Raw genomic sequence first — 25,529 nt, forward strand, 5'->3', positions numbered from 1 at the left:
ATGCATACCTAGGATGGCAACATAAATACATAAATACTATTTGAGATATTTGTTATGTACAGTAAATATGATATCATTGCTGTATCACTCTGTTCTAAAGACTAGTTGGAAATCAGGAGATTAATCAGTTATTGTAATTATTAGCACAATTATTATATGCCATTGACAACCTTAGATTTTAAATACAAAAAAAAGGTTTATTATGGTTTACTTGTTTAATATGCTGAAAAAAATATTTGCTGTATGTGTTTCATAACAATTTTCAGATTTTTTAAATCATGTGTTTTATTTATTAACAAATTATTTAATCTAGGGGAAAATGTTTTTAAAATACCATGCATTATTTTTTACACTTTTTTTTTTTTTTTTTTATTGGGCCGTGAAAAATATGAGAAAATGTGACTCAGACAACATTGAACAAGAGATTGCTTTCAACAGGGATAAATATGATTTGTGCCAACCACAATGTTTTTAGTGCAGTGAATTATTGGCTGTCGAGAGCATGAAGCCATTAAGATTCAATTTTGTATGATGAACACTTTTGGTCCTTGATGTACCACTTGCTGTCCAACGTGAAATCTAGGTGTTTTTTTGTTTTTGTTTTTTTTATATATACAGTTCATGTAATGCATATGAGTCACAGGATACATATGTAACATGAGGTAATATTTTACAAATTGCCAAGCTTCATAATACTGTATATTATTATTAATAAACACACACACACACACTCTTTGCCCTCAGCTCTAACTGGCTGCACATAGGTTTATTGGTATTCCTCACACGACTGTTAGTAGGTGATTCACGCAAACATCTCATCAGTTTAAGCTAAAGTTTATTACGGATGCCAGACTGGAGAGGGCTTGTCACAGGATACTTCTCTAATTAGGAGCCCCTTGACGAAAGAATGACTTTCAGAGGAAAAAGAATGCTTTCGGGCCTGAAGGAGCCTCACGGTTCCCCTGCGCTTGCCTGAGATAATGAGTTATTCTTTTTCAAAAGCAATCAAGATGTCAGGAGCCGATAGTGAAACCTGCTGCCATTGGAGATAATGCCTCCTTGTCTTTTCATCAAAGCCCTGTCACTTTGACATCAACCATGATAAATACAGCAAAAATACAAGAGGCTGGATTTGAGAAGGCGTAAACCCGTAGTCGTCAATTTAAGATATCACTGTCACTGGCTTTGGGAGAGAAACACCAGAGCGTGTCTACTTAGGAAATTATAACTGACGTTTCTATATTAAGATGACGAATCAGGCCCAAGTGTGTTTGGCTAAGCCTGCTTCGAATTAACTCGTTTAGCCGGCATGAAGTTAGTCATCTGAGGATTTGATTGGATTGCTAATCGTTGACAAATTAAGACGGTCATGGATGACTGGTGGAGGCTTGTGGCTTATATTCCAATATGAGCCATGCAAATCCCGCAAAAACATTATGAGCGGTAAGTGAAACTCAATCCCTCGAGATGGTAGGGTCGCAGACTTTTTTTTCCTAATTATCGAATCAATAGTAGAAAACATTAGGTGGCCGCTGACCACAGCTGAAACCAATTAGCTAGGACTTTGATGTGTTTTTGAAGAGAAAAGGAACTTTCCTGATTTTTTTTTTCTGACTGTTTTCTCTTTTTTTATGTCTCTCTTCCTCTGTACAGTGAAAACTTGTGGATCTAATCTTCAAGGTCCATCAGGGACTTTCACCTCACAGAATTTCCCCATTCAGTATGAGAGCAACTCCCAGTGTGTGTGGATCATCACAGCCAGCAACCTAAACAAGGTAAGAGCAAAAATGTGTCTTTGCTAATGCTGTAATACCTTTTATATTCTATGACATTTAGGTGTTACAAGAACAAATGTTACATAAGTATGTTACATCTATGTTACAAAGTATGTTACATCTGTTGCACTCTCCTCTTACTCTGTTTATTCATGGTTCACAAGTCAAGGGATTTCAAAAACAAATGACTGTTCCATATACAGTTACCCAAAATATTTGAATATATCTGATAAGCAGCAGTTCCCTTTCAGTCGGTCACTCTCGACGTCACGTCGGATGACCGACGAAATTGGGATCTCGCTTAGAGAGACCAATCTACTTCGAGTGTAAACTAAACGAGCCAATGCACATTGGCATGCGATTATTGCATCCAGCTGCCGCTGATCACAGCGTGAGTATACGTAGGCAGCAGCTTCTGTTTTATCATTATCAATATTATTATTCTTTTTGCTCCATCAAACATTGTTATTTTACTGGGCTCATTATCAGGTTTTAATTTTGAAGCCGAGCATTGCTGAGATGACTTAATTTATCAAGATAAATTGGACATTGACCAGTTCAACTCCTTCAAACAAGTTTGACTTCATAATTGATAATCAGCTAAATTTGCAATTGATTTTAAAAAGATGCAATGCATTTGCAAGTCGTACATCACTAACCATAAATTCAATTAAAGATGAAAGCTTTTCATTGTCAGGCTTTTGTTACAGAGTTGTTCAATATTTAAAAAGTGACAGCTTGCATGTTTTTTTTTTCTTTCCTGTGAACACTGCAACCACCAGAAGCATCATGCCCATTAGAACTACCATATTTTTGAACCAAGTGTATTTTAAATGAAACTTCCAAAATCATGGTATCTTTTATAATTAAATTGCATAATTATTACAAGCAAAAAGTGTGGAAGAAATCACCAATTCATATTTAACGTGTCCAATAAAGTTGCACCTTCCGCATAATACTGAAATGTATGCCACCATTTGCTTACCCTAATATAACTAGAAAATTGGTTAATAAACACTACAATTTAAAGTTTCGGGGTCAGTATTTTTATTTGTATTTATTTATTTTAATTAATACCTCTGTTCAGCAAAGACACATTCAATTGGTCAAAAGTGACAGCAAAAACGTTGACATTATTACAGAAGATATTTCATAAATGTTGTTTCTATTCAATTTCTATTGTTTTTTTATATTTATATTTCTGTTTAAAAGTTTAGCTTTGCCATCACAGTAATAAATTACATTTTACTGTGTTTTTGATCAAATTGGTGAACATAAGAGATTTCTTTCAAAAAGACTCCTCAACTTTTGAAATGATAGTGTAGTTTTTAAAACTGTTTAGATGTTGAATGTGATGAGGGGCTGAACATTTTGTGTCAGGTGTCCAAGGTTCTCCTACCACTGTACCACACCTAGTTGAGTCTCTGTCGTAACACTGTGGTCCACAAGTTAGCTTTAGTATTCTGGTGTGACTCTGCTCGGCTTCTTGTACACGGCCTGTGGTGATGCTGTCGCTGTATCAGAGAGAGAGAAAGAGTGCATGGGCGTCTGCTCCTTTGACTGCCCTGCCTCTCCTGGCCTTCTGTGTGATTGCTCCTGGCCTCCTCCCTTGTCCTTTTTTGCGTGTTATTGTGGCCTTGCCCCCTACAAACAGCTCCCATTCCGTCCCTTCTTCCTCACAAAGCCCTTACACTTTTATAGGGAACTGCATGATGGGCTTTGTTAGTTATGTGTGTGTAAAGGTGAACAGTGTCTGTTTTATTGCACTTGTGGATTTTATAGCCACACTTCAGTTTAATTCCAACATTTTGAGTTGCACCCCCACAACAGCTACATCGAGGAGAGAAAATATGAGTTTGTGAATGTGTGCAGGGAGATAATCACTGTATAAATATGTGAATGTATGGGAGAGAAAGAGAGAGATGCTGCTTGTGTAGGGTGGAGAGGACAATTCGGCGATGAACAGAGAGTGGAGTGAATAGGCATGGTAATAGTAAAGAAGTAAGTCATTTTGATTTGTCTTAATACCAGTTCTATGAATTCTTCTTTTGAGTTTGAAGAAGAAATATTTGAATACATTTGTAGAAATGCAGATAATTTCAATAGTAAATATAAAGCATAGAACAAAAAAAATTGGAACAAGAGGAAGTTAATAACTTAAAAGAGTTTCAAAAGAGTCTTTTGCTTGGGAATTGTATTTTGTCATGTTTTTGATCTACTAATATGAACTAATGGGATTAATTTACTTAAGAATCTGATTTTACAGGTTGAGCTGTATGTTTTTGACTTACCAAACGGACTGGTTCATAAGAGTCATTAGTACAAGAAAATTTCACTGGCTACACTGTAATTTTTTGATTCACTTGGAAGAACCAGCTCATAAGATCCATTCGCCCGAGAATTGGACTTCAATTCTTGCACTGTTTTTGTTTCATTAAAATGGACTGGTTGGTCACACTTTATTTTAAGGTCCAATTCTCGCTATTAACTAACTATTAACTAAGACTTTTGCCTCAATAAACTCCTAATTGCTGCTTATAAATAGTAAGTTAGTTGTTAAGTTTAGGTATTGGGTAGGATTAGGGATGTAGAATATGGCCATACAGAATATGTGCTTTATAAGAACTAACAAACAGCCAATATGCTAGTAATATGCATGCTAATAAGCAACTAGTTAATAGTGAGAATTGTTCCCTAAACTAAAGTGTTACCGACCGGTCCGTAAGAATCATTATCTTCAGAATCACACTTCACTAGAAAAGAACCATATCATAAGAGTCATTCGTTCAAGAATCAGAGTTTTTGATTCACTTTTAAAAAAAAAAAATCTGGCTAATCCGAGTCATTCGGACAGGGATCGAAGTTCACTGGTCTCATTTTTTTTTAAATGCTTCTCAACCCTACTCATGACATATGTGGATTGATAGCTCTCTCCCTTACATTTGTAATGACAGCTAGGACAGCACTTCAGCCATGTCTGGATTTTCAAATGATGTGACTCGCTAACATTGCAATTCGTCTTGAAATAGCAGATCTATTGACTACAAACAAAAAACGCTGAAAATTCTTCCTAACCTCAAGTCAAGGCCTCTGCGAATGACTCTTACTGTGGTGGAATGATATATACAGGCAATAAAACGAACAAACCATGTTCTAGGTTTACAAAGTTTCACCTTCTCCTCATCGGCCTACTCACAAGTCTATAATGAAGTTTTGTTCTTATCCAGGTACCTTCAGGGGGCAGTTTGACTGCAAACAAAAAACGCTGAAAATTCTTCCTAATCTCAAGTCAAGGCCTCTGCGAATGACTCTTGCTGTGGTGGAATGATATATACAGGCAATAAAACGAACAAACCATGTTCTAGGTTTACAAAGTTTCACCTTCTCCTCATCGGCCTACTCACAAGTCTATAATGAAGTTTTGTTCTTATCCAGGTACCTTCAGGGGGCAGTTTGTAAAAGTAGAGGGTCCTGGTCATGCCGACATTCACGTCTCCTACTTTGACTGTTCATTCATACATTTTCCCAAACTTCTGCAGGGCCAAAATCACCCAAGGTTTTAGCTGGAAAGCTGTTTTACAACCTAACTTTCTCAGGACCATTTAAATGTTCAGAAAGCCGTGATGAAATCGTCTGGACATTTTCCCATCGTATGATGGATGGAGGGTAGCATGAAAGCCTTGTGGGCCATAGATAGATTTTTTTCTGTTCCTACTTTTTTCAGTTCGCATTTGACCACTTTGAAAGGTCTGGAACTCTGCCAGCATGAATAGAGACGCTTGTGTTGTTTTCCTGCAGCCTTGGCTTTGGCGTGTTGTTTTCAATAAATCAAAGAGTTTGTAGACACTACCCAAGTACCATACTTTCTTATCCCCCATCTCCCCCCTCTTTTTTTTGTCAGGCTGGAGTCATTCGCTCAAGAATCAAGTTTTTTTTATTCATAAATAAAAAAAAAATGTTTTTAAATGAACGAATAAATATATTAGTGGCAAGTCACATTTAATTGTTTTTCTCTTTACTCCAGTGAATATTTCTCCGGTTTCATTTTGAAGGTCAGTTCCTGTATAGACACATACCTTAATGTGTTGACTAACTTTTTTTTTATATCTTCACCTTCAATTTGCAGGACAGAGCAGTAAGTTCCTTGAACACACCTTTGTGCTAATGGGGCATGTTGTGACACTACATGGGGGAACTTGAAGTTAAACAGCTTATTATACGCTTTTTGGCTCATTTAAACAGCAAGATGAAATAAAACACAATTCATTAAAGAACAAAAATTTTGGTAAAATACAAATATATTAAACTATTGTTGTGCCCAACCTAAATACAACGCTAACATCAATTGATGTTTCGAACACGTAAAATGTGAATGAGTATATTAGGCTTAGCACCTGTGTGACGACTAGCCTCTGTCTCCCCTGCTTTTTTCTTTTCAAAAAAATCCCATATTCAACCATTATGGTACCAAGTCTAATTTACTCGTCACCATTTTACCTGTTCAAAAAATCAATTGCCATTTGTTGCAAGCCTTGTACTAATTTTAAAACATTTTTCTGAAAGTACAATTAATTGGTATGTTTCACTAAATTACAGAAAAAGCATGTGGCAAAAGCCATTTTTCTATAGAAGAGAAATGCATTTGGAGCACAAAGGTGCGTTTGAGTACATCAGATCAGAGATTTAAATAGAGCTCAACCAGCAGACCACCCTGTTTCAAGTGAGCAATTGCTAATTGTCTCTTACAGCCTGGGAACAGTATTGTTCACTTATTTTTGGCAGACAATTTTAGGGTGGCGATTTATTTATATAGCACTCTGTGCTTTAACCTTGGTGAGAGTGGCTTGGATTGCATCGGGCTTAATTCAATTCAGAGTCCTTTGCCTTTGGATTGTGAGAATGTGGGATACAATGTCAGTTTATTGTTTTTTTGTTTGTTTGGTTGGTTGTTAAAATGGAGATATCGAAAATAATAAATGGATCACTGGTTTAACAAACTCTGCTTAACTCGGTGCTCGCCATGTATAGAATCAAGGCCATGGTATTAGACACACATTGGACCATATTGACAAGTAAAGCAAATTTCTGTGTAATTTGTTCATAAATGCAGTACATGCATTGAATTCAATGGGACAAATTACAAAGAATTTGTTTTATGTGCGATTTACACAGTAATTGGCTCGTGTTTCATGAATAAGGCCCAAATTTTGTCCATCCTTCTTCATATTTACAGCTGTTGAGTTGTGTCCAGTGAAGTCAGCATTAAACGTCACTCTGTGCATTTGTAGGTGGTTGTTTTTCAAAGTTCAGTTATCCATTCTGAATGGAGCATGACCTGATTTATCAAGCAGAAACTAAAATGCTGTCGCCTCATTGGTCTTTCGTTGGAGATTGATGCCCAGATTGGGCATTAACCTCAGATGGAGCATCAAAGGTCAGATCACAACAGGCAGAAACATATGTCCCCTCATCCATGTTGAGACTGTTCAGTTCAAGTTGTCTTTTCTTTTTCGTTTCTTCTCTTCTATTTTATTTATTCATTCATTTTTATGAAGAAAAAAAAAACTTTTATATTAGAAAAGAAACAGCAAATGTAATGTATAAAAACTAATCAAACAGAGAGAAAAAAGAAAGCTAAAGTAAAAAAATAAATGCAAAGGGAATGTGTTGTAGTTCAGGAAGATACATAGTTGTTTATAATCTTTTCAATCGTTCCTTTTATCTGTGTCAATAATGGGATACCCAGAAGCACATTTTTCAGGATGTATTCTATCCTCACATCACACTTGTATCAGGGGCTTTAAAAAACATTTTCGAGGGTTACTAATAGCTTTTCACTATCAGCGATGAAAGCAAAATATATCATTCTTTGAAGCATGTTCCTGTCCTTTTGGGAGCCAGAACAAAAACAGACCCATTTTGATATTTTGAAGAGAAACTAAAAATTTAATGTGGGATTTTAAAGGCCCCTGTTGTCACTGCTTGTGATGATGTAAATATTCAAATCATTATTTTCATCAAATTTCATCAAAGTTTCAGCCAATGTTGAATTTGTTGCTTTCATACAGCCTAACGGAGGAAAGAGGTCAGTTTAACTTTTTTATATATATATATCTTCACCTTCAATTTGCAGGACAGAGCAGTAAGTTTCTTGAACACACCTTTGTGCTAATGGGGCATGTTGAGACACTACATGGGGGAACTTGCCGTTAAACAGCTTATTATATGCTTTTTGGCTAATTTAAACAGCAAGATGAAATAAAACACAATTCATTAAACAACAAAAATTTTGGTAAAATACAAATATATTAAACTATTGTTGTGCCCCACCGAAATACGACTGAAATTCAAGGCTAACATCAATTGATGTTTTGAACAGGTAAAATGTGAATGAGTATATTAGGCTTGGCACCTGTGTGCCTCTGTCTCCCCTGCCTTTTTCTTTAAAAAATATATATATATATATTCCCATATTCAACCATTATGGTACCATCAAAGTTTCAGCCAATGTTGAATTTGTTGCTTTAATACAGCCTAACGGAGGAAAGAAGTCAGTTTAGTTCATGTTTTTGGATTTTGAACTACATTTTCATGCTGAATGTCTTTTGTTAGAGCAAATTGAATTACGCTTGTTCATCAGTACTGTCGTTTGACATGGTCCTGACTTGACAGCTCGCCCTCTGCTGGAGGGCTGACATGATAGTACTGAAATACTGCTCCAGGTGAAACTACTGAAACAGTCTTATTTGAGTGACATTATTGAAAACTCATTGAACAGAAGAAAGTGAACATGATGGTAATAAAAATTCTTTATATAAAGCTTCTAGGACAAGAAAAAATAAACAGAACACAGCGTTGAACTAAAGTTAAAAGCCATGACAGATGACAGTGATTTACAGCGTTTTTATTTCATTTTAGGGGTGTTTTAACCATGACACAAATGTAGATGTAAAATCACTCTGACACAGCCTGGAGTGGATTGTTGCATTTAATAAATGGCAGCAACCACAATATTATTGAAGTGTGATCATTAAATTACATATATTAGTGATAATAATAGCAATACACATATTGTCTACGTATGACAGGCACAAGTTGAAATCAAGTTTAAAGTCGACTGATGTGCTGTTAGTTCTGGTTCTGATGACTAAATGAATTATATCTAAAGAAGCTTTACAATACAGCTTATTCAGACTACTAAAAACTTTATAAAATAAGTATAAAAATAAATAAAAAGAATTGATCATTATTAATATAATATTAACATTAATATTAATTATATAATTTTGACATTATATATTTATTATAATTTAAGCATTTATTTAGTTTAATCACTTGCTCGTTGAAAGTTTTTTTTCTTGTATTGACCTGGACAATCAGAGTTTGAAGTATAACACTCGGCATTCTGCTTGGCAGCAACCTTGTTATTTTCTTACCAGTGGTCAAATGATGGCTTGTGCTGTCATTCTTGTTTTTAAACTGCATCTGTGAAATGCTTGGGTACTACAGCCATGAGTCCACGCTGGCAGTAAATCCCAGCAGGATTGTGTGACAGTTGAAGTAGTCTGGTTTAGAGAAACCAGTGATCCCATCTCTGTGAACTTAATCGGGGGAAATGACACTATGAACAGCCCTATGGGAGCTTGACATGGGAGTAAGTTGATCCCCCAAAAATTCCTACATTTTAATTTTAATATATTGTTTGGTCAAATTTAACAATGGCTTGTGGGTCTGATTCCCAGTCAACATGCAAACTGCCAAATTGCTTGCTTGGTGCTTTGGATAAAAGCATCTGTTAAATACATAAATGTAAAATGGGGCATGTTCCGTTTTTCTTAGACGGAGACATAGTAACATGAACTATCACAAATAAGAAAAGAAAAATCCCATTTATATGAGCACATTATATTGTTTATTTATTTTATTTTTGTACAATTTCATGACTGGATTTACTTAAGAAATACTTAAGACCAATAATTGCCTCTAATGCACATTTTAGTGTGTATATCAATGTGCGCTTGTGTTGGTGTGTCGGTTTGGTGTTTGTGTGTGTCTGGGCTTCTGTCTCTTACACTTGTTTGAATAGCATCAGGCCAAACAAGATTCGTTTTCTGAATGCCATTTGAAAAGTGATTAGCTTTTAAAAGCTGGATTAGCTTTTAAAACAATCACCCATCAGAATGACGCATTTTAATTTTTGATGGAATAGACCTGCCTGTACTGTATATCACTGGCCTCTCTGCTCCATTGTAAAGTCATAATTCTGCTCTATTGCCTTTTTCTCCGCAATTCAATACTCTGGCCTCAGCACCTCACTCACTCTCTAACAAAAGCATTAGCTTACGACTCCAATCACCATGACAACCGCAGGCAGACAGGCTGGGCAAGTCATTGAATACAAGTTCCTGTTTTGATGTGTAGTGTGGCTGATCTGGGATCAGGTTTATGGATTCTTCTATGCTGGTATGCTTAATATTAGATATCTAGACAATAGACTGCTCCTAGATTAGCTATCTCAAATCTCATTCCCAACTATTTCGTCCTGTTAAATCCTGCATCTCTGCTGCAGCGCTGCATTTGTTATTTGGTGACCTTTATTGAGACAGGGACTCTGGAGTATTTTGTATTCAGTTACATGGAAAAACAACTTTATTATCTGTGCCGAGATGCTGCCTGAGCATCAATCATCAGTCCTAAGTAGCTCTCATACATCCATACCTGCTAAGCCCCGGCTATGGTGAAGAGCCCATCATCATGGCAACTAATTCCACCCAGTATCTCTCAATGGGTTAATCAATATAGAAAGTTCAGGCCTCTCCATATGCCTCTGGCTCTTCCACACCTCTAATCCCTGTTTCTAAAACCTTGGTCCTCCTGTCCGAACTCCCAGTTATCCAAGAGATGCTCTAATCTTGACATAACTACATTTGAATGAATCAATTAATTGTGCTGTGTGTAATGGGTATAATTTGTCTGACTTTTGCATATTGATTTTTTTCTTTCATAAGGATCAGTTTCCCACAGGACCGAGAGAAAACTGGAAGCACAAAGGGGGGAAATAAATGTAAAAATGTCCCATTTAAACTATAATTGCTAAAAACCATAGTAATAAAAAATAATAATAACCTTGACTGGAAAATAAAGGTGGAGTTTCTTTATTCTATCCAAAATTCAGTAAAGAGAGTTTTGGTCGTCTTCTCTCTCTCTGTTTCAGTCTGCTGACAGGATTCAATTATGCAAGATCCATAAAGTTTAATTCAGTTCATTTGACACATCACTAAGCATTATGCCTCATTTCTGCCGACAGGTGATTCAGATTAACTTTGAGGAGTTTGACCTAGAACTGGGCTATGACACACTAACCATCGGTGATGGAGGGGAAGTAGGAGATCCGAAAACCATTTTGCAAGTGTGAGTTTCTTATACAGAGGGGACGGTAAGATGATACATAATTTACACAAGCAGGACATTCTGTGCTGTTCCTGAAAAAAATATTCCTATCAACCAGTTTCATTGCTCTACGCAGTGTTTGTTTGATAAGAATGATATTCCAGCAACAAAAATGAATTTTGAATATCCTACTAGTGTAAATAACCATGTTATGTCTTCAGAAACCATTCAAATGTTAGTTCTCCTCCTCTGTTATCCTTGGAGTTCAATATATGTTTGTCTCGTTTCATGAAGCTAGTTATTAATACGTATAAGTACCATACCAGTCAAATATTTTGCATCCGTGATTTTGCTTTTTGACCTTTAAAGACATTTTGTAGACAAATAAAAAATTGTGCCTACAAATTATTTTTTTTTATTTTTATAAAAGAAATTACTGCTAAAGCATTGAAATATATGATGCATTATAATAAATTATAATGAAACTAATTCTTAGTTTCGACAACTTGATTATTATTTTAAAATATACAAAAATAGCAATTAGTAATGAGCAGGCATGTTCAGTCTTTTGTCTGGTAGTGTGCATTCAGTATGAGTGCTTCTGTTTTGTTTGTGTGTCTAATCTCTCTCTTCTCATCAGTCTGACAGGCAGCTTTGTTCCCGACCTCATCGTTAGCATGACCCATCAGATGTGGCTTCACCTCCAGTCTGATGAAAGCGTGGGATCTATAGGCTTCAAGATCAACTACAAAGGTACCTGAAAGCATCTGAATATTGAATAGTCACTTTGGGAATGGTCTAAAAAATAACTAAAAAGCAAACAGAGTTGTTCTAAGAAAATTAAATGTCAGGGTTGTGGTTTACTCAATCTTGGTTATTGGAGATAACCACACTATATAAATGTTAGACTTGTTCTGGTTTGTTTGTTTGTTTTATTTATTTAACTGAAAATATATGTAACTGTTCTTAATCAAAATTATTTGTACAACAAATAGTTTTGTGACTCTGGCAACCCTATTGTCAAGGTCAAATAGAGGAAGTGTGGCACAGTGCAAAAAAACAAAAACAGCTTCATTTGCAACTGCAAACAAACAGAAAGGGAAAACAGGGCTGACCAAAATTGTACAAACAACCTGTCTGGCATAAGCCCAGATTCAATCAAATGTCCAACCTTCATCCTTGTTTTCTGATCGAGTGAGAAAGTGTTTTTCACATCCACTGCAAAGCAGTTTAGACATCAAAAGGCCAGACATTATTTACCTGGACATGTCCACTATTTCCTGCATGAGTATTCAGCATACATTCTTAGTAGTCAGTGTGCGTAAAAGCGAAGCAGTTCCCACAAATCACTTCAGTGGTCTCTGCTGAATGCACGGCAACTAACTTTCATCCCGAACACATGAGGTACATTCACTTGATAGAAGCAGCAATCCCTACAAAACCCATATCTTTGATTATCTCTCCTCCCTCAACGTCACTCAGTTAAATCAAGGCATCAAGGCTTTTGAACCTTTTTGGACGGACTTTAGATGCTTATTTTTCTAATAGTATTTTCCTTGAGCACATTTTAATGTATTATTCTTTAATGCCTCTCTATACAGTAGACTTTTATTTTGGTGTCTATGGCTGCATTTACACTGGCACAAAAATGTTTTGCTCACATCCGACACAGATCGGAATTTGTTGCACACATGTAAACACAAAAAATCCGCACAAGATCCGATTTTTTCACATTCGATCGGAGCCACTTCCAAATGTGGATTTTGATCGGATACATATCCGATATCTTGACATCCGACCTACGTACATACCAACCCACATATCCGATTTCCCGCAGAACTCCCACTGACATGTTTGCCAGACGTGCATGTACTCGCATTTTATTTAGATGGAAACTTTATGTAGGCTATAAGAAATTGCACATTCAAGAGCTGGTTTTCAACCCCTGCCCTGTGAATTTTATAAAAACAACAGCTTTGCTAAAGCTACATTATATTTCTTAGCAATGACGTGATAACTTTCACTTGTTCGCAAGCTTCACGCTCTCTCTCTCTCTCTCTAAATAAATAAATAAATAAATATCATCTTGGCGCTACTTTATTTCACTAAAGAATTCTACCTCTAACAAGCTGTAGATAAATTAGCCTAACAAATGAAAATTACCGTTATTTTCTGTTATTTATCCGTTCAGTCAGATTTTGTGCTGCAAAACATCCATGACAGCTGTTGTCCATGCTGGCAAATAATAATGGCCACTTGACGTGTATTATATAAATAATTTTAGGTGCCATTCAGTATAATGAGAGAGACTGACTGAGGTAGACAGAGAAAGAGTCAGAGAGAGCAAATGAATCCCCTTAAGTGCAAGACCAGAGAGAGAGAGAAAAAAAACAGATTACTGTATGATATCCCGAGGAGAGACTGGCAAAACATTACAGATTGTATTAGATTTGTCTTTTTTCGTTTTTCTTCTCTATGCCTATTATAATTCATCCTATATACGCCACAGACAAGCACAGTGGCTTTGTTTCTTAATTTTCGATTTCTAGGTAGATCTAATTGGTCCCGCCAATCATAAATACGTGACGGTCATACATGAAGTAATAAAAAAAAAAATTCTATAGCCTGGACGTACATAATATAGCACAAATGAGCTTGGTGGTTTTCAGTGTGCCACTATTATGAGCTGCAACACTTAAAATAGTTTGTTGAGCTTGATTATTTTGAGCTATTTATGGTAACACTTTATTTCGATAGTCCACTTTAGACATTCTACTAACAGCAAGTAACTTTGCAACTACATGTCAACTAGCAGTTAGTAGAGTATTAGTAGACTGTCTGCTTAATATCTTCTAACACTTTCTTTGTCAACATTCTACTAACCCTAAACCTACCCTAAAATAATAATGGCCACTTGACGTGTATTATATAAATAATTTTAATAGCACGGCCATTCAGAACTCGAGGGTCTACCATGTGCATAGTAAAGCGATCATTGACTATAATTTTGGGTGGGAATTATGTAAACACAGATAACGGATACCAGTCGTGTCTAAAGTGCATGTAAACAGACTGGTCAAAAAATCGGATATGGTCAAAAGATTGGATCTGTGCATTAAGACTTGCAGTGTAAATGCAGCCTGTAATATCTCCAAACATGGAGTCTTTGATAATTTAGTGTAGGTGTGCTAGTTTTATATGTAAAGTCAAATTCTCTGTTTAGTTATCCTCCATTTGATGTTGGTAGACTTGAACCTCTGTTGCTAACTTAAAGACTGCAAGTTTGACTTTGAACATTGAAGAGACACAGCTGTTATGGAAAGAAACTAGTGGTGAATTTGAATGTAGACCGAATGCCTGATTACTGACTGTTAGCAGTTACAAGAGTTTTAAAATGGCCTTTTTTAAACTTTTGGTTGAATAATTCAGAGAGGAACAATCTACTCAAGTTTTTCTTAAGCAATAGCGCTTATGTATTACTAAAGATTTTTTTAGTGCAGTTTGCCATTGATTATCCATAGCTGAACTCTGTGCTTAGGCACACAGTTTCAACGCACCAGCATATGGCCACGCTCATTAACATCCCTTCTTTCAAAGATAATTGTGTTTGTATTCCGTATGGCCAGAACGCTTCAATATCTTCAACATGGTTTAAAAACCTAATTTAATTGAATGCTTCAAAGAAATAAAACCAGAGATCCGCCTGGGAGTTTGCCTGTGTGTACTTGACTCATGTGACTTTTTATATTTTTATTATATGTGTGTGTGTGTGTGTGTTTTATATTTATTTAGATGTATTGTTTCTTATATTGTAGTTCAAAATATTGTTAATATATTCACTATTATACTGTCCTATTCCAGAATAGTATTATTAGAATTATTCTAATAATATGGAACTGTTCTTACTGAAAGAATATCATGGGTTTAACATTAAGTAAGGTTGAATGAGATTTTGAATGTCAGATTATGTTATATAGATTGTGTTCCAAAGCACAGATAAAATGAGAACACAATGAGGACACATATGATATATGATGTGAGTATTATATGTGATATATAATATAAATCAAGAGCCCTTTGAGGGATCCAGCCACAAAATGAACACATTAATAGTTCACAGCACTCATTCATTCAATGTAAGAAATATTAAAGTTTTCATTGTCCTGTTCCCCAGTAGTTAATTTACCTGTCAGGCCACGATTTTGCACAAAAGGGTCACTTCAACATGAAACAGATATTATTATATTATATTATATTATATTATATTATATTATAAAATGATGATTTGAATGCAAAAGTTATTTTACAGAGCTTTTGGTAAGGTTTTGAAATGAATCTGTGAGGAGAATAGCCTAAAAATATACAGAAACTGAAGGCCATTTGTTTTCACAATTTTCACAAAAGCATTCACACCAAGCCTGTCTTTTAATTTCCTTTCATTTGTATTTGAAATTGATTTGAAAGTGTTACACCAAGTGTTAACCACCATTTTATCTGGCACGCAAAAAAACTTGTATTGTAATACATAAAAATGTATTGGCAGAATAAAGAACAGACAGACCTACGGCCCATTTTTGGGTCATGACTCACTATTCAAGAAGCACTGCCCTAGAGCATAGAAGAGATGTAGTTTATCCCATCTAAGAGTGTACACTTACAATGCAAATGCACTCCATTATGCTGACGTCTTTGACAAATGCATAATCTACATGGGTCATTAATTGTGTTTATGGTGACTAAAGTTTGATGGCTACATTTCACTTATTAATACAACTATATCTGTAATTTTCCGTTGATAAATGTATGCCCTTATATTTTACCTCTGAGGGTGCACTGTGTTCTTATTTCTTGTGAAAAACCTAATGACATAAAAACATAACACATTTACTTGATCCCAAAGGTTCAAATTAACATAGTAAAAGTGTAGATAGGCACTGCTGAAGTGTTACCATGATTTGTATTCATTACCATGCAAATCGGCCTATTATTCTTAACTCTGGTGTGTTTTAGAAGTACCTCGTTTTGTGTCTCGGCTTCAGATAAAACTCGACTTTGCGATAATGAGGACTTTCTTGAGAGAGATAAAGTCAGCATTATTGAAATGAAACAATATCCATGGGATACACAAAGGAAGAGATAAATTACTTGCCATTTTCCAATGAATAAGAAATGGTTTTGAGATTAAATTTATTTATAGGCTTTTATGTGAAGGCCGGCTTAATGAGTCCTGCTATATGGTAAATGCTTGGAATGCTTTTTGATGTATTACATGCCAAAGTTCACTGATACTTTGTAATTCCCCGGCTGTTTCAGGAAGAAAAACACAGGTCCCAAACTTCCCCTGTGTGGGCCGTCTGTGCTTACATATACAGAATCAACCTTTTGGATTTGATTGGATAACTTGTTAACACAATTGATCTTCACAGAGAGGTCCTCAGGCTTGCAAGCGCACAGAACCCCATCAGATTAAGCGCCGTGAGAGAAGCGTAGGGGTGCACATCTGACACGCTGACCTTACGTTGGAGTGTAGCGCTGTCTGTGATTATTCACACACCATCAGCTCCTACAGACAATTTGTACTCTATTTTTTGCCTCATCATAAATACAAAGCAGTAAATATGGCCTAACCTTCCCCTAGCCACCCTCACGATTGACCAATGGAGTAAAGCATTGTGGTAGTCATAAAGAGACTGTCATGTCGGAAATTAATGCCATACATCAAGCATTGGCCAAAGACCTCCATTATACCTCAGGAGAAATCCCCTTCCTACATGTTCAAACTTTGATTTGGCTTTAAATGAAATTTCGTGGAGGGTTTTTTTTCTCTCTCTTACCAGCCATCCTTTGGCAAATCCTCAAGCATCCTTATTCGGAACAGAGTTCATAGTTCAATTGTGCATGGCCGTGCAAAATGTCTGGGAAGATGTATTGCCCATTCCAGCAGCCTGCCGCCCACTGAGTCAATTCTATGCAGATGGAAGGTGTTATCTAGGTATAGTGACCCCCAGACTTGGTTTTTGTACTCATGGTGGGAATGTCCTGGACGGCCGACTCTACCATTGAAGGGTTCATGTGCTGGAGCTTATCTAGGCTGAACAGAGAGTTTTGGTGGCATTCTGTTCTGGTCAACTTCCTTTAAGTGCTGCGAGGTTCAGAACACCATGAAATCAGTCCATCGTTGGATTTTTGCAGTGCGATTCAGTGCCAGTTTCAAAGCTGCAGTTCAGTAATTTGCTATAAGTCTATAGATTTATCTTGCACTTTAACATGGAGAGGAAGTGACAGTTAATTTCTCTTAACTAGCTCAACCACTAAGACTTCCTTGAGCCACAAGCTGCACCAGAAAGATCATGCTATCTGATTAGCATTTTTTTTCCAAAATAGCAGTCAAAGCAACCAGGTTAATGGAAATGAATACTGAATTATTTATTATTGAAGTTTTTCTTTAGGATTACTGTAGTTTTTGTAGTGTTACTGTAGTTTACTTTTCAGTTTACTGTAGTTTTTGTTCATTGTTTTTTGTTCATTCATATATACACTGTATATACTGTATATAAAGATTATTTTTTTCTCAACAGGGAATAAAAAGTTTGTTCCTTAAACTGCAGCAGTGGAAAGAGGAAATGTGATGTTTAGCAATCACTATTATTTACATCCTTTCTCTTTAGAAATCGACAAGGAGAGCTGTGGGGACCCAGGCACCCCTCTGTATGGGATGAGAGAAGGTGATGGATTCTCTAATGGTGACGTGCTACGCTTTGAGTGCCAATTTGGATTTGAGCTTATTGGAGAGAAGACAATATCCTGTCAGAACAACAACCAGTGGTCTGCCAACATCCCCATCTGCATTTGTGAGTACTGTCAATGCTACTGTTCGTTGCAGACTGATTAATTGCTTTAGAAATGTTTTTCCTGTCCTAGTTTGGTGCTATAACGAATATGATAATATTATTATTATCAGTTATTATAATTTTACTGTGTTAATCAGGAAGATTTTGCTACATTTAAATTAGTGTTTGTTTTATATCCTCAAATCTATTCTATTTCAAGAAGCACCATCATGAATTTTTTGTTAAAATACTTTTTTCCCTTTTCAAGGTGCTATAAAAAAGAATGCAGCAAACAAGGGGGGGGGACTATATGTTAGCTGACCAGAGGCAGATATGGAAAGTGTTTAGGAAACAAGTTTGAAAACAGTCATTAGTTGTGACGCTAGTGGCACAGAAATCACACACTTCATCTTTTTTTTCTGTCAAATTTTTCATGTTCCATAAAAATTTCCTAATAACTGGATTTTATTAACTTTCCTGTCTTTGCCTTTTCTTCAAAATGTATGCAAAAATCTCTGAGGCAGCTGAAATAATTGGCTTATATACAGCCAACCTGGAGACTTCTTCTTGGCTGCAGTGACATCTGCTATATTTTGATACTTCACCTGTAGGCTCTTTGCTTAAAAAAAATGCATAGCTGAAATTTCTCCACGTCTAATTGGAAGATTGAACAAATCAGCTTTATTTATAGCCTGAAGTCCATCTATGTCATGAACGCAGTTTGTCAGAAAGCGCAGAACCTAATCAACAGTGGAGTGACAGTCTCCATATGGCATATTAAACGCATACACATGGCTAAGTGCTGTATCATTTACACTGATGTATGATGTGGCATGTTTTTATATGTTGCCGGCTGCCGGGGTGTTTTTTTCTCAGTCATTATGGGGGGAAAAAACATTTTAATATGAACGTAGTTACTTTAATCTTTAGTTAAAAATTAACAGCTATTCTGTTCTGTTCTTTCAGTTCCCTGTCTTTCAAACTTCACTGCACCCATGGGCACAGTCCTCTCTCCAGATTACCCAGAGGGCTATGGGAACAACCTTAACTGTGTATGGCTGATCCTATCAGAGCCTGGCAGCCGTATCCACTTGGCCTTCAATGACTTTGACCTAGAGGCTCCATACGACATCCTGACCGTGAAGGATGGAGAGATGCTTGACTCGTCTGTGCTTGGCCGTTTCACTGGGGCGGAGGTGCCATCCCACCTCACCAGCAACAACAACATTCTCCGGCTGGAGTTCCAGGCTGACCACTCCATGTCAGGCAGAGGTTTCAACATTACCTACACCAGTGCGTGTCCCACCTTTGGATTGGTTTCTAATCTGCATTATGTCTGCATGGGGCATTTGTTAAGCATATATGAAGCATGAATTCTGCATGAGACACAATGTTCGTTTTAAACATGTAATCTAAAACAGGAAATGATTATTAAGATAATCTTATCTTTGAATAATATGTTTTTACAGTATAATTGACAGCACAGTACAATAATTTTCATAATTTGATGAAAGTATCAGCTGCTTACAATAATTATTCAAAAAAGTCAATACAATACTTTGTCATAATTTGTCTTTTGATGAAAATTTCCTTTATATTTAGTCAATATTCTTTAAATTTGTGATAGGACAAACAAACAAAAATGAAAGTGTCTATTAACGTCCACTTCCAGGCATGTTAAATACAAATACATTTGTTCCGCCAATGCACCAAATCTCCCCTCCGCCCCACATTAGCACATACATGACTTTAATCTACACAATGACTTCTTGATGGTCCTTCTTAAAGGAGATGTGAAATGGCACGATAATCCATCAAAGTCCTTAAAGTAGACATCGGTTTGCATGCATATTTGGTGCGCTACTGTAGTTGTTAAGGCGGAACGCTAATATCGAGTTCTTTAACAGACTGACACTTAACTGTTGTCTGTTAAGAGCTGTCAGTGCCCTGATGGAGCACGTTAAATCTGTATTCATTCTGACAAACGTCATGTCCTTCTTGTAGGCCTTTCCTGTCACTAGACATCCATCAGGCACTCAGGGTGTTGTGGTTGGCCAGTCGCCTTGGGCCTCTATATATGCTTCATGGAGTTATTATAAAAACAGCTGGAAGGTCAATAACACTAAGACTAATAAACAAAGCCTTGAGTGGTAACCTGTCCTAAAAAGTACCAGAAATCCTCATATTTCGAGTGCATGGGAAATTGAAGTGCACCACCTGATATTGCGTGAGTCCCACCACCTGGGAGTGTCTTTCAAACTTGTCAACTTTCTAACAACCTAGTTTTTAACTCATCCACTTGTTAAAGTGATACTTTTTTTGTTAGTGACATTGTGGTGTCATAGATGCTTTGACTACCCAGAAAACCTGTTCATGACACTTCCAATTCTAGAATACTATCTTATGTCATTCATTCTTACAGCATTTGGCCATAATGAGTGTCCGGATCCGGGAGTCCCCCTGAACGCCAGACGTTTCGGTGACAGTTTCCAGCTAGGCAGCTCCATCTCGATCATCTGCGAGGATGGCTTCATTAAGACCCAGGGAGCAGAAACCATCACTTGTGAGCTGAATGGTGGCAAGGTGATGTGGAGCGGCCCCATCCCAAAGTGTGAAGGTATTTATTAGGGCCAGTTGCCACCAAAAGTAGACAGGAGTCCCCAATAAGTGGACAGTTTTCAGTGCCTAGTTTTTTATTTGACTCTAAATGGAATCGACAGTCACCTGTGGGTCACAGAGACGGGGGTTAATAGGGCATGTAAACCAGAGGGAATGTGGTGGTGAGCAGCCTGTCGTCTGTCGTTAAAATCCTTGTCAATCCCTCGAATTTCGCTCAGCATGTTTCTAATTATGCTGTAACACTATTCATATGGTCAGAGGAATAGAGTGACAGACTAACAGTGTCGCCCACCAGCAATTTTAACACCTTACTGTAGATTACGTGGGATTGTAAATATGTAAAGTGAGGTATAATGAACAGTCAGCTGGTCTTATTTAACTGGTCTTAAGTACAGATACATGTGATTATAGTTAAAATAAAAACAAAAGCTGGCTTTATGTGAGTCAACTAAAATGCATCTCCGTTAACCCTCTGTTCTTTCTACAGCTCCCTGTGGAGGCCACTTCTCAGCTCCTAGTGGAGTTATTTTATCTCCTGGGTGGCCTGGTTACTACAAAGATTCGCTCAACTGTGAGTGGGTCATAGAGGCTGAATCGGGACGCTCCATCAAGATCACGTTTGAGAAGTATGCTTTTTTAATTTGAATAGATATTGTTGCTTTTGTACATCTATATAATTAAATGATTCTGTGAAAATTTCAACTTTTTGAATTAGAATTTTCCAACAACAAAGAAATCGGTATACTGTAAATACACTACCATTAAAAGGTTTAGGGTCAATAAGTTTTTATTTAGCAAGGATGCACTAAATTGATTAAAAAAGAGATTTTGATTTCAAATAAATGCTGTTCTTAAGAAATTTTTGAAATCCTGAAAAAAAGTATCACCGTTTCCACAAAAATAGTAAACAGTACAACAATGTTTTTACTATGTTTTAGCATTGATAATAATTAATGTTTCTTGAGAACCAAATGAACATATTAGAATGATTTCTGAAGGATCATGTGACACTGAAGACTTGGGTAATGACTGCTGAAAATTCAGCTTTGCCCTCACAGGAATAAATTACATTTTAAAATATATTCAAATAAAAATCAGTTGTTTTAAGTTGTAATAATGTTACACAATATTACTGTTTTTTTGTTGATCAAATAAATCCAGCCTCGGCGGGCATAAAAAACTTTTTGTTTTAACTTTTAAAATCTTACCGACCCCAAAGTTTTCAACAGTAGTGTATAATAAATATGATAAAGTTGTATCATTGTCAGCAAGGACATTTAATTATTGTCTGTTTTTCCAACCAGATTTCAGACAGAGTTGAATTGTGATTTCCTGGAGCTTCACGATGGGCCCAATCTTCTCTCTCCTCTAATTGGCTCCTTCAATGGCACCCAGGTGCCTCAGTTCCTTTTCAGCAGTGGCAACCACCTGTACATGCTTTTCACCACTGACAACAGCCGCTCAAACAGTGGCTTCAAGATCCTGTATGAAAGTAAGTGTACAGTAAACTTTCCACAGTTTCAAAACTTGCCATTTAAAAGCAACTTTTGTTAATCTAGAGCACCAGCAGGCAATAAATACAGTAAGTGAAACGCTCTCAAAATATTTTTCTTCTAAGTTTCATCTGTCTTGCTATTCCTAGGCGTAATGGTAGATGCCTACTCTTGCCTGGATCCAGGGATTCCACTCAATGGTCTTCGTTACGGTCAGGACTTCTCCATCGGCTCCACCGTGTCCTTCGGCTGTGACTCAGGCTACCGCCTCAGCCACGAAGAGCCATTGGTCTGTGAAAAGAACCACTGGTGGAGCCACCCACTACCCACCTGTGACGGTTGGTCTCCTGAGACATTCGTAGTAAAAAAAAAGAGCTGTTAAGCTTAGTGGCCTACTGACCAATGAAACTGTTCGTAAAAGAAAAAAGGTGATGTGTTGATTTACATATCGAATAAAAGAGGTTTAGAGTCAGTGACAAAAAGGGCTTAATAGACCGTATTACTAAAGCAAGACAGCGCTAAACAGCAGGCTTGTGCTGGCAATGAAACTTCTGCTCAACCCTGGATGAAAGACGTTACCTATGTCTTACCCCGTCAGAGCTCCTTAGGCTGCCTGTCCTTCGGCTATTTGATTACGTTCTTTCGCTTTGCCTTCTCTAAGGCAGCTAAAACTGAAACAATGTGATTCAATGCAAGGCCATTAGCCCATCGCTGAGGTGGACTCTGAGAGGCAATTTGCTGTGAAGGCTGCTTCAGCTGATAGGAACTGATGCGCTCACCAGATTAGACATCCAGGGGCACTTTTTACTGCGTGCAGTCATCTCACTTCCATGGGCTCTAAATGCAGCATACATTAGAGACATGCACCTGCCTGTACTGCTGTCTCAGGTAGCAGAGTTCTGTCTGATACTGTAGATCCTTCCTCCACTGAGCACCATGCAGTGTTTAAGATATAAAAAAAGCATATTTGTACTGATACAATTCAAGCATGCATTGTATGAGGTGAGAGAGATGACGTGCCATTTTTAACGAATATGAGTGTTTTCCTATTCCAAGAAATAGCTCAGGCAGTTATAAATGTCAGGCTGTTTTTGTTTTTTTGTCATCAATTTTGTAGAATTTTTTTCTTTTATTAAGCTCAATTTTGCACAAATATTTCTTATTTAAATATAGGCTACAGCATCCCAGCGGCGCTACATAGGAAAAGTGGTTTTGAAAATGTGTAGATGGATGAATGGAATTGTACAAGGCATATTGTAAACTGTAAATTGAATGTTACACATTTTTACAAAAAAAAGGCTTTTTGAGTTTTGGCTCACTGTAAATATACAGCTTAATAACAGCTTTATCACTCAAATCCTGATCATGTTACTTGTAATGGAAAGAACTTAATGGAATTAAAGTGGAAAAGTGTTTTTCGATACAATTTTTTATGTTTTTAAAAAGTCTCCAATGCTCACCAACGCTGCAATTATTGATCAAAAATACAGTAAAAACAGTAATATTGTGAAATATTATTACAATTTAAAATAACTGCTTTCCATATGAATATATTTCAAAATATAATTTATTTCCTGTGATGGCAAAGCTGAATTTCGGCAGCCATTACTCCAGTCTTCAGTGTCACATGATCCTTCAGAAATCATTCTAATATGCTGACCTGGTGTGCTGCTTAATACTTTTGTGGAAACCTAATACATTTTTTTTCAGGTTTCTTTGATGAAAAGAAAGTTCAAATGAACGGTATTTGTTTGAAACAGAAATAACATTGTAACATTGTAAATGTCTTTACTGTCATTTTGATTGTTTAAAAAAAGGGAGAAAAAAAGAATTAATTATTTTAAAGGCACAATATGTAATTTTCACTGCTGGAGGGCGCATATTCAAAATAAACAAAGAGGCAAAGGCGTAGTTTGATGACGCCGTGACTGAGTGTGGAATCATGGGAGTTGTCGTCTTCATCCCCACAGCTGATGCAATCCGACGGGACTCGGGCAAAAATCATGTACATGGATGAGCTAATGATTTATTAACGTAGTAGAATGAAGCAGGGTGAGGCTGAAAGCCGTCGAAGCGAAACGAGGCCGCTGAACGAGCGTGACACACGGCTCGAAAGCAGCGGAGCTTTTATTATGCCACAGTCGACCGCTTCCGCTCCTTCCGGTCGTGCGTATGTGGGGGAAAAAAAGCAGCGCTGTTTTATCATACTAGATACATTTGAAAGTTCTGTTATAATGCTACTCTTTGTGGTCGTCACCAGTCTAATAAAATGCACAACATATTAAAGCGTTCCATGTTTTCTACAAAACAAAACCGGAAATCGAGGGTGTATGACGTCATTGGCAGGCGACTCAATGACTCTATGGACACGCTCTGTGTCACTAGTTAAAATTGCTTATTTCTCTGGATTTAAACATTCTTCGAAACATTTGGGATAATGTAAGTACACAAGTCAGCAAAATATATAACACTGTTCTAGTGGTTTTTGGATATTTTAATAAAAAAATCGTACATATTGTGCCTTTAAGTAAAAAAAAATAATAAAAAATATTGACCCCGAATATTTGAACAATAGTTACAATATGTAAGTGCTTAGAAGTTTCAGTCACAAGGAACTAAGATACAAATGTTAATTCACCTTTGACATGTTAACTGATGAGCCCAGTATATGGGCTGATAGAAGAATGAAATCCTTTGCATTTGCATATATTAAATTTAAGTGAAAGGTCTGTGTAAGTAAGTACCTTACTCCCTCTGCCCTTTAGCACTCTGCGGGGGTGATGTTCGAGGACCGGGAGGCACCATCCTGTCCCCAGGATACCCTGAGGTCTATCCCAGCTCCCTTAACTGCACCTGGACTGTGGAGGTCAGCCATGGCAAAGGTAAAGCAGCAATTGACATACCTTACCTGCAATTTGTTACCTACTTATTGAAAGTTAAGCATTCATTTTGACTGGCCAAATGCTAAAGAATAATATACAAATTGATAACTGGATGAAAAGCAAGATTCAAGAGTTTATCACATAGTCTTGCAAGCAGCCAGCCGTAGGTACAAACTGTCATGAATACAGATTTAGGTACTTGTCCATGCCCTACTCTGAAATATCATTATACAACCTTTGAGTTCAGAATAATGAAAGTTCTTCTGAATTTTAATTTCCCATGGCTGCTAATGCATGGCCATTATGTTTAGTGGACAGATCAGTTGGAACAAAAAATACACTTTTCTCTTTCTGACACATAGGCAAAAAAGGGTCAGTATCAAATTTTCCTTTGTTCTACGTGACCTCAGCCAAGGGCCATTGCTTAAATTCACAGGGCCCGAGAAAAGAGTTTTAATGAATGGGCCTCCCTTCTCCTGGGCCTAATGAGTTGGCTATACCCTTAGTGTGGCCCACAAGTCCCTCCTGCCTTATGTAATG

General features: G+C 36.9%; 1 protein-coding gene across 1 annotated transcript in view; it reads left to right on the forward strand.

Annotated features, from left to right (window-relative positions):
- Nucleotides 1-25,529, forward strand: part of LOC107742859 (CUB and sushi domain-containing protein 3-like) — a gene marked incomplete at its 5' end in the record, with an annotated part of 265,370 nt that overhangs the window by 93,053 nt on the left and 146,788 nt on the right. The window contains 10 exons of the mRNA XM_016555932.1: nt 1,654-1,775; nt 11,083-11,186; nt 11,806-11,918; nt 17,834-18,016; nt 18,962-19,288; nt 20,418-20,612; nt 21,102-21,240; nt 21,919-22,106; nt 22,257-22,445; nt 24,873-24,989. Coding sequence (XP_016411418.1) covers nt 1,654-1,775; nt 11,083-11,186; nt 11,806-11,918; nt 17,834-18,016; nt 18,962-19,288; nt 20,418-20,612; nt 21,102-21,240; nt 21,919-22,106; nt 22,257-22,445; nt 24,873-24,989 — 1,677 coding nt within the window. The remainder of the gene's footprint in view (nt 1-1,653; nt 1,776-11,082; nt 11,187-11,805; nt 11,919-17,833; nt 18,017-18,961; nt 19,289-20,417; nt 20,613-21,101; nt 21,241-21,918; nt 22,107-22,256; nt 22,446-24,872; nt 24,990-25,529) is intronic.

This window comes from Sinocyclocheilus rhinocerous, unplaced genomic scaffold (assembly GCF_001515625.1).
Source record: "Sinocyclocheilus rhinocerous isolate Xijiao unplaced genomic scaffold, SAMN03320098_v1.1 scaffold1338, whole genome shotgun sequence".
In the NCBI taxonomy this organism is placed as follows: domain Eukaryota; kingdom Metazoa; phylum Chordata; class Actinopteri; order Cypriniformes; family Cyprinidae; genus Sinocyclocheilus; species Sinocyclocheilus rhinocerous.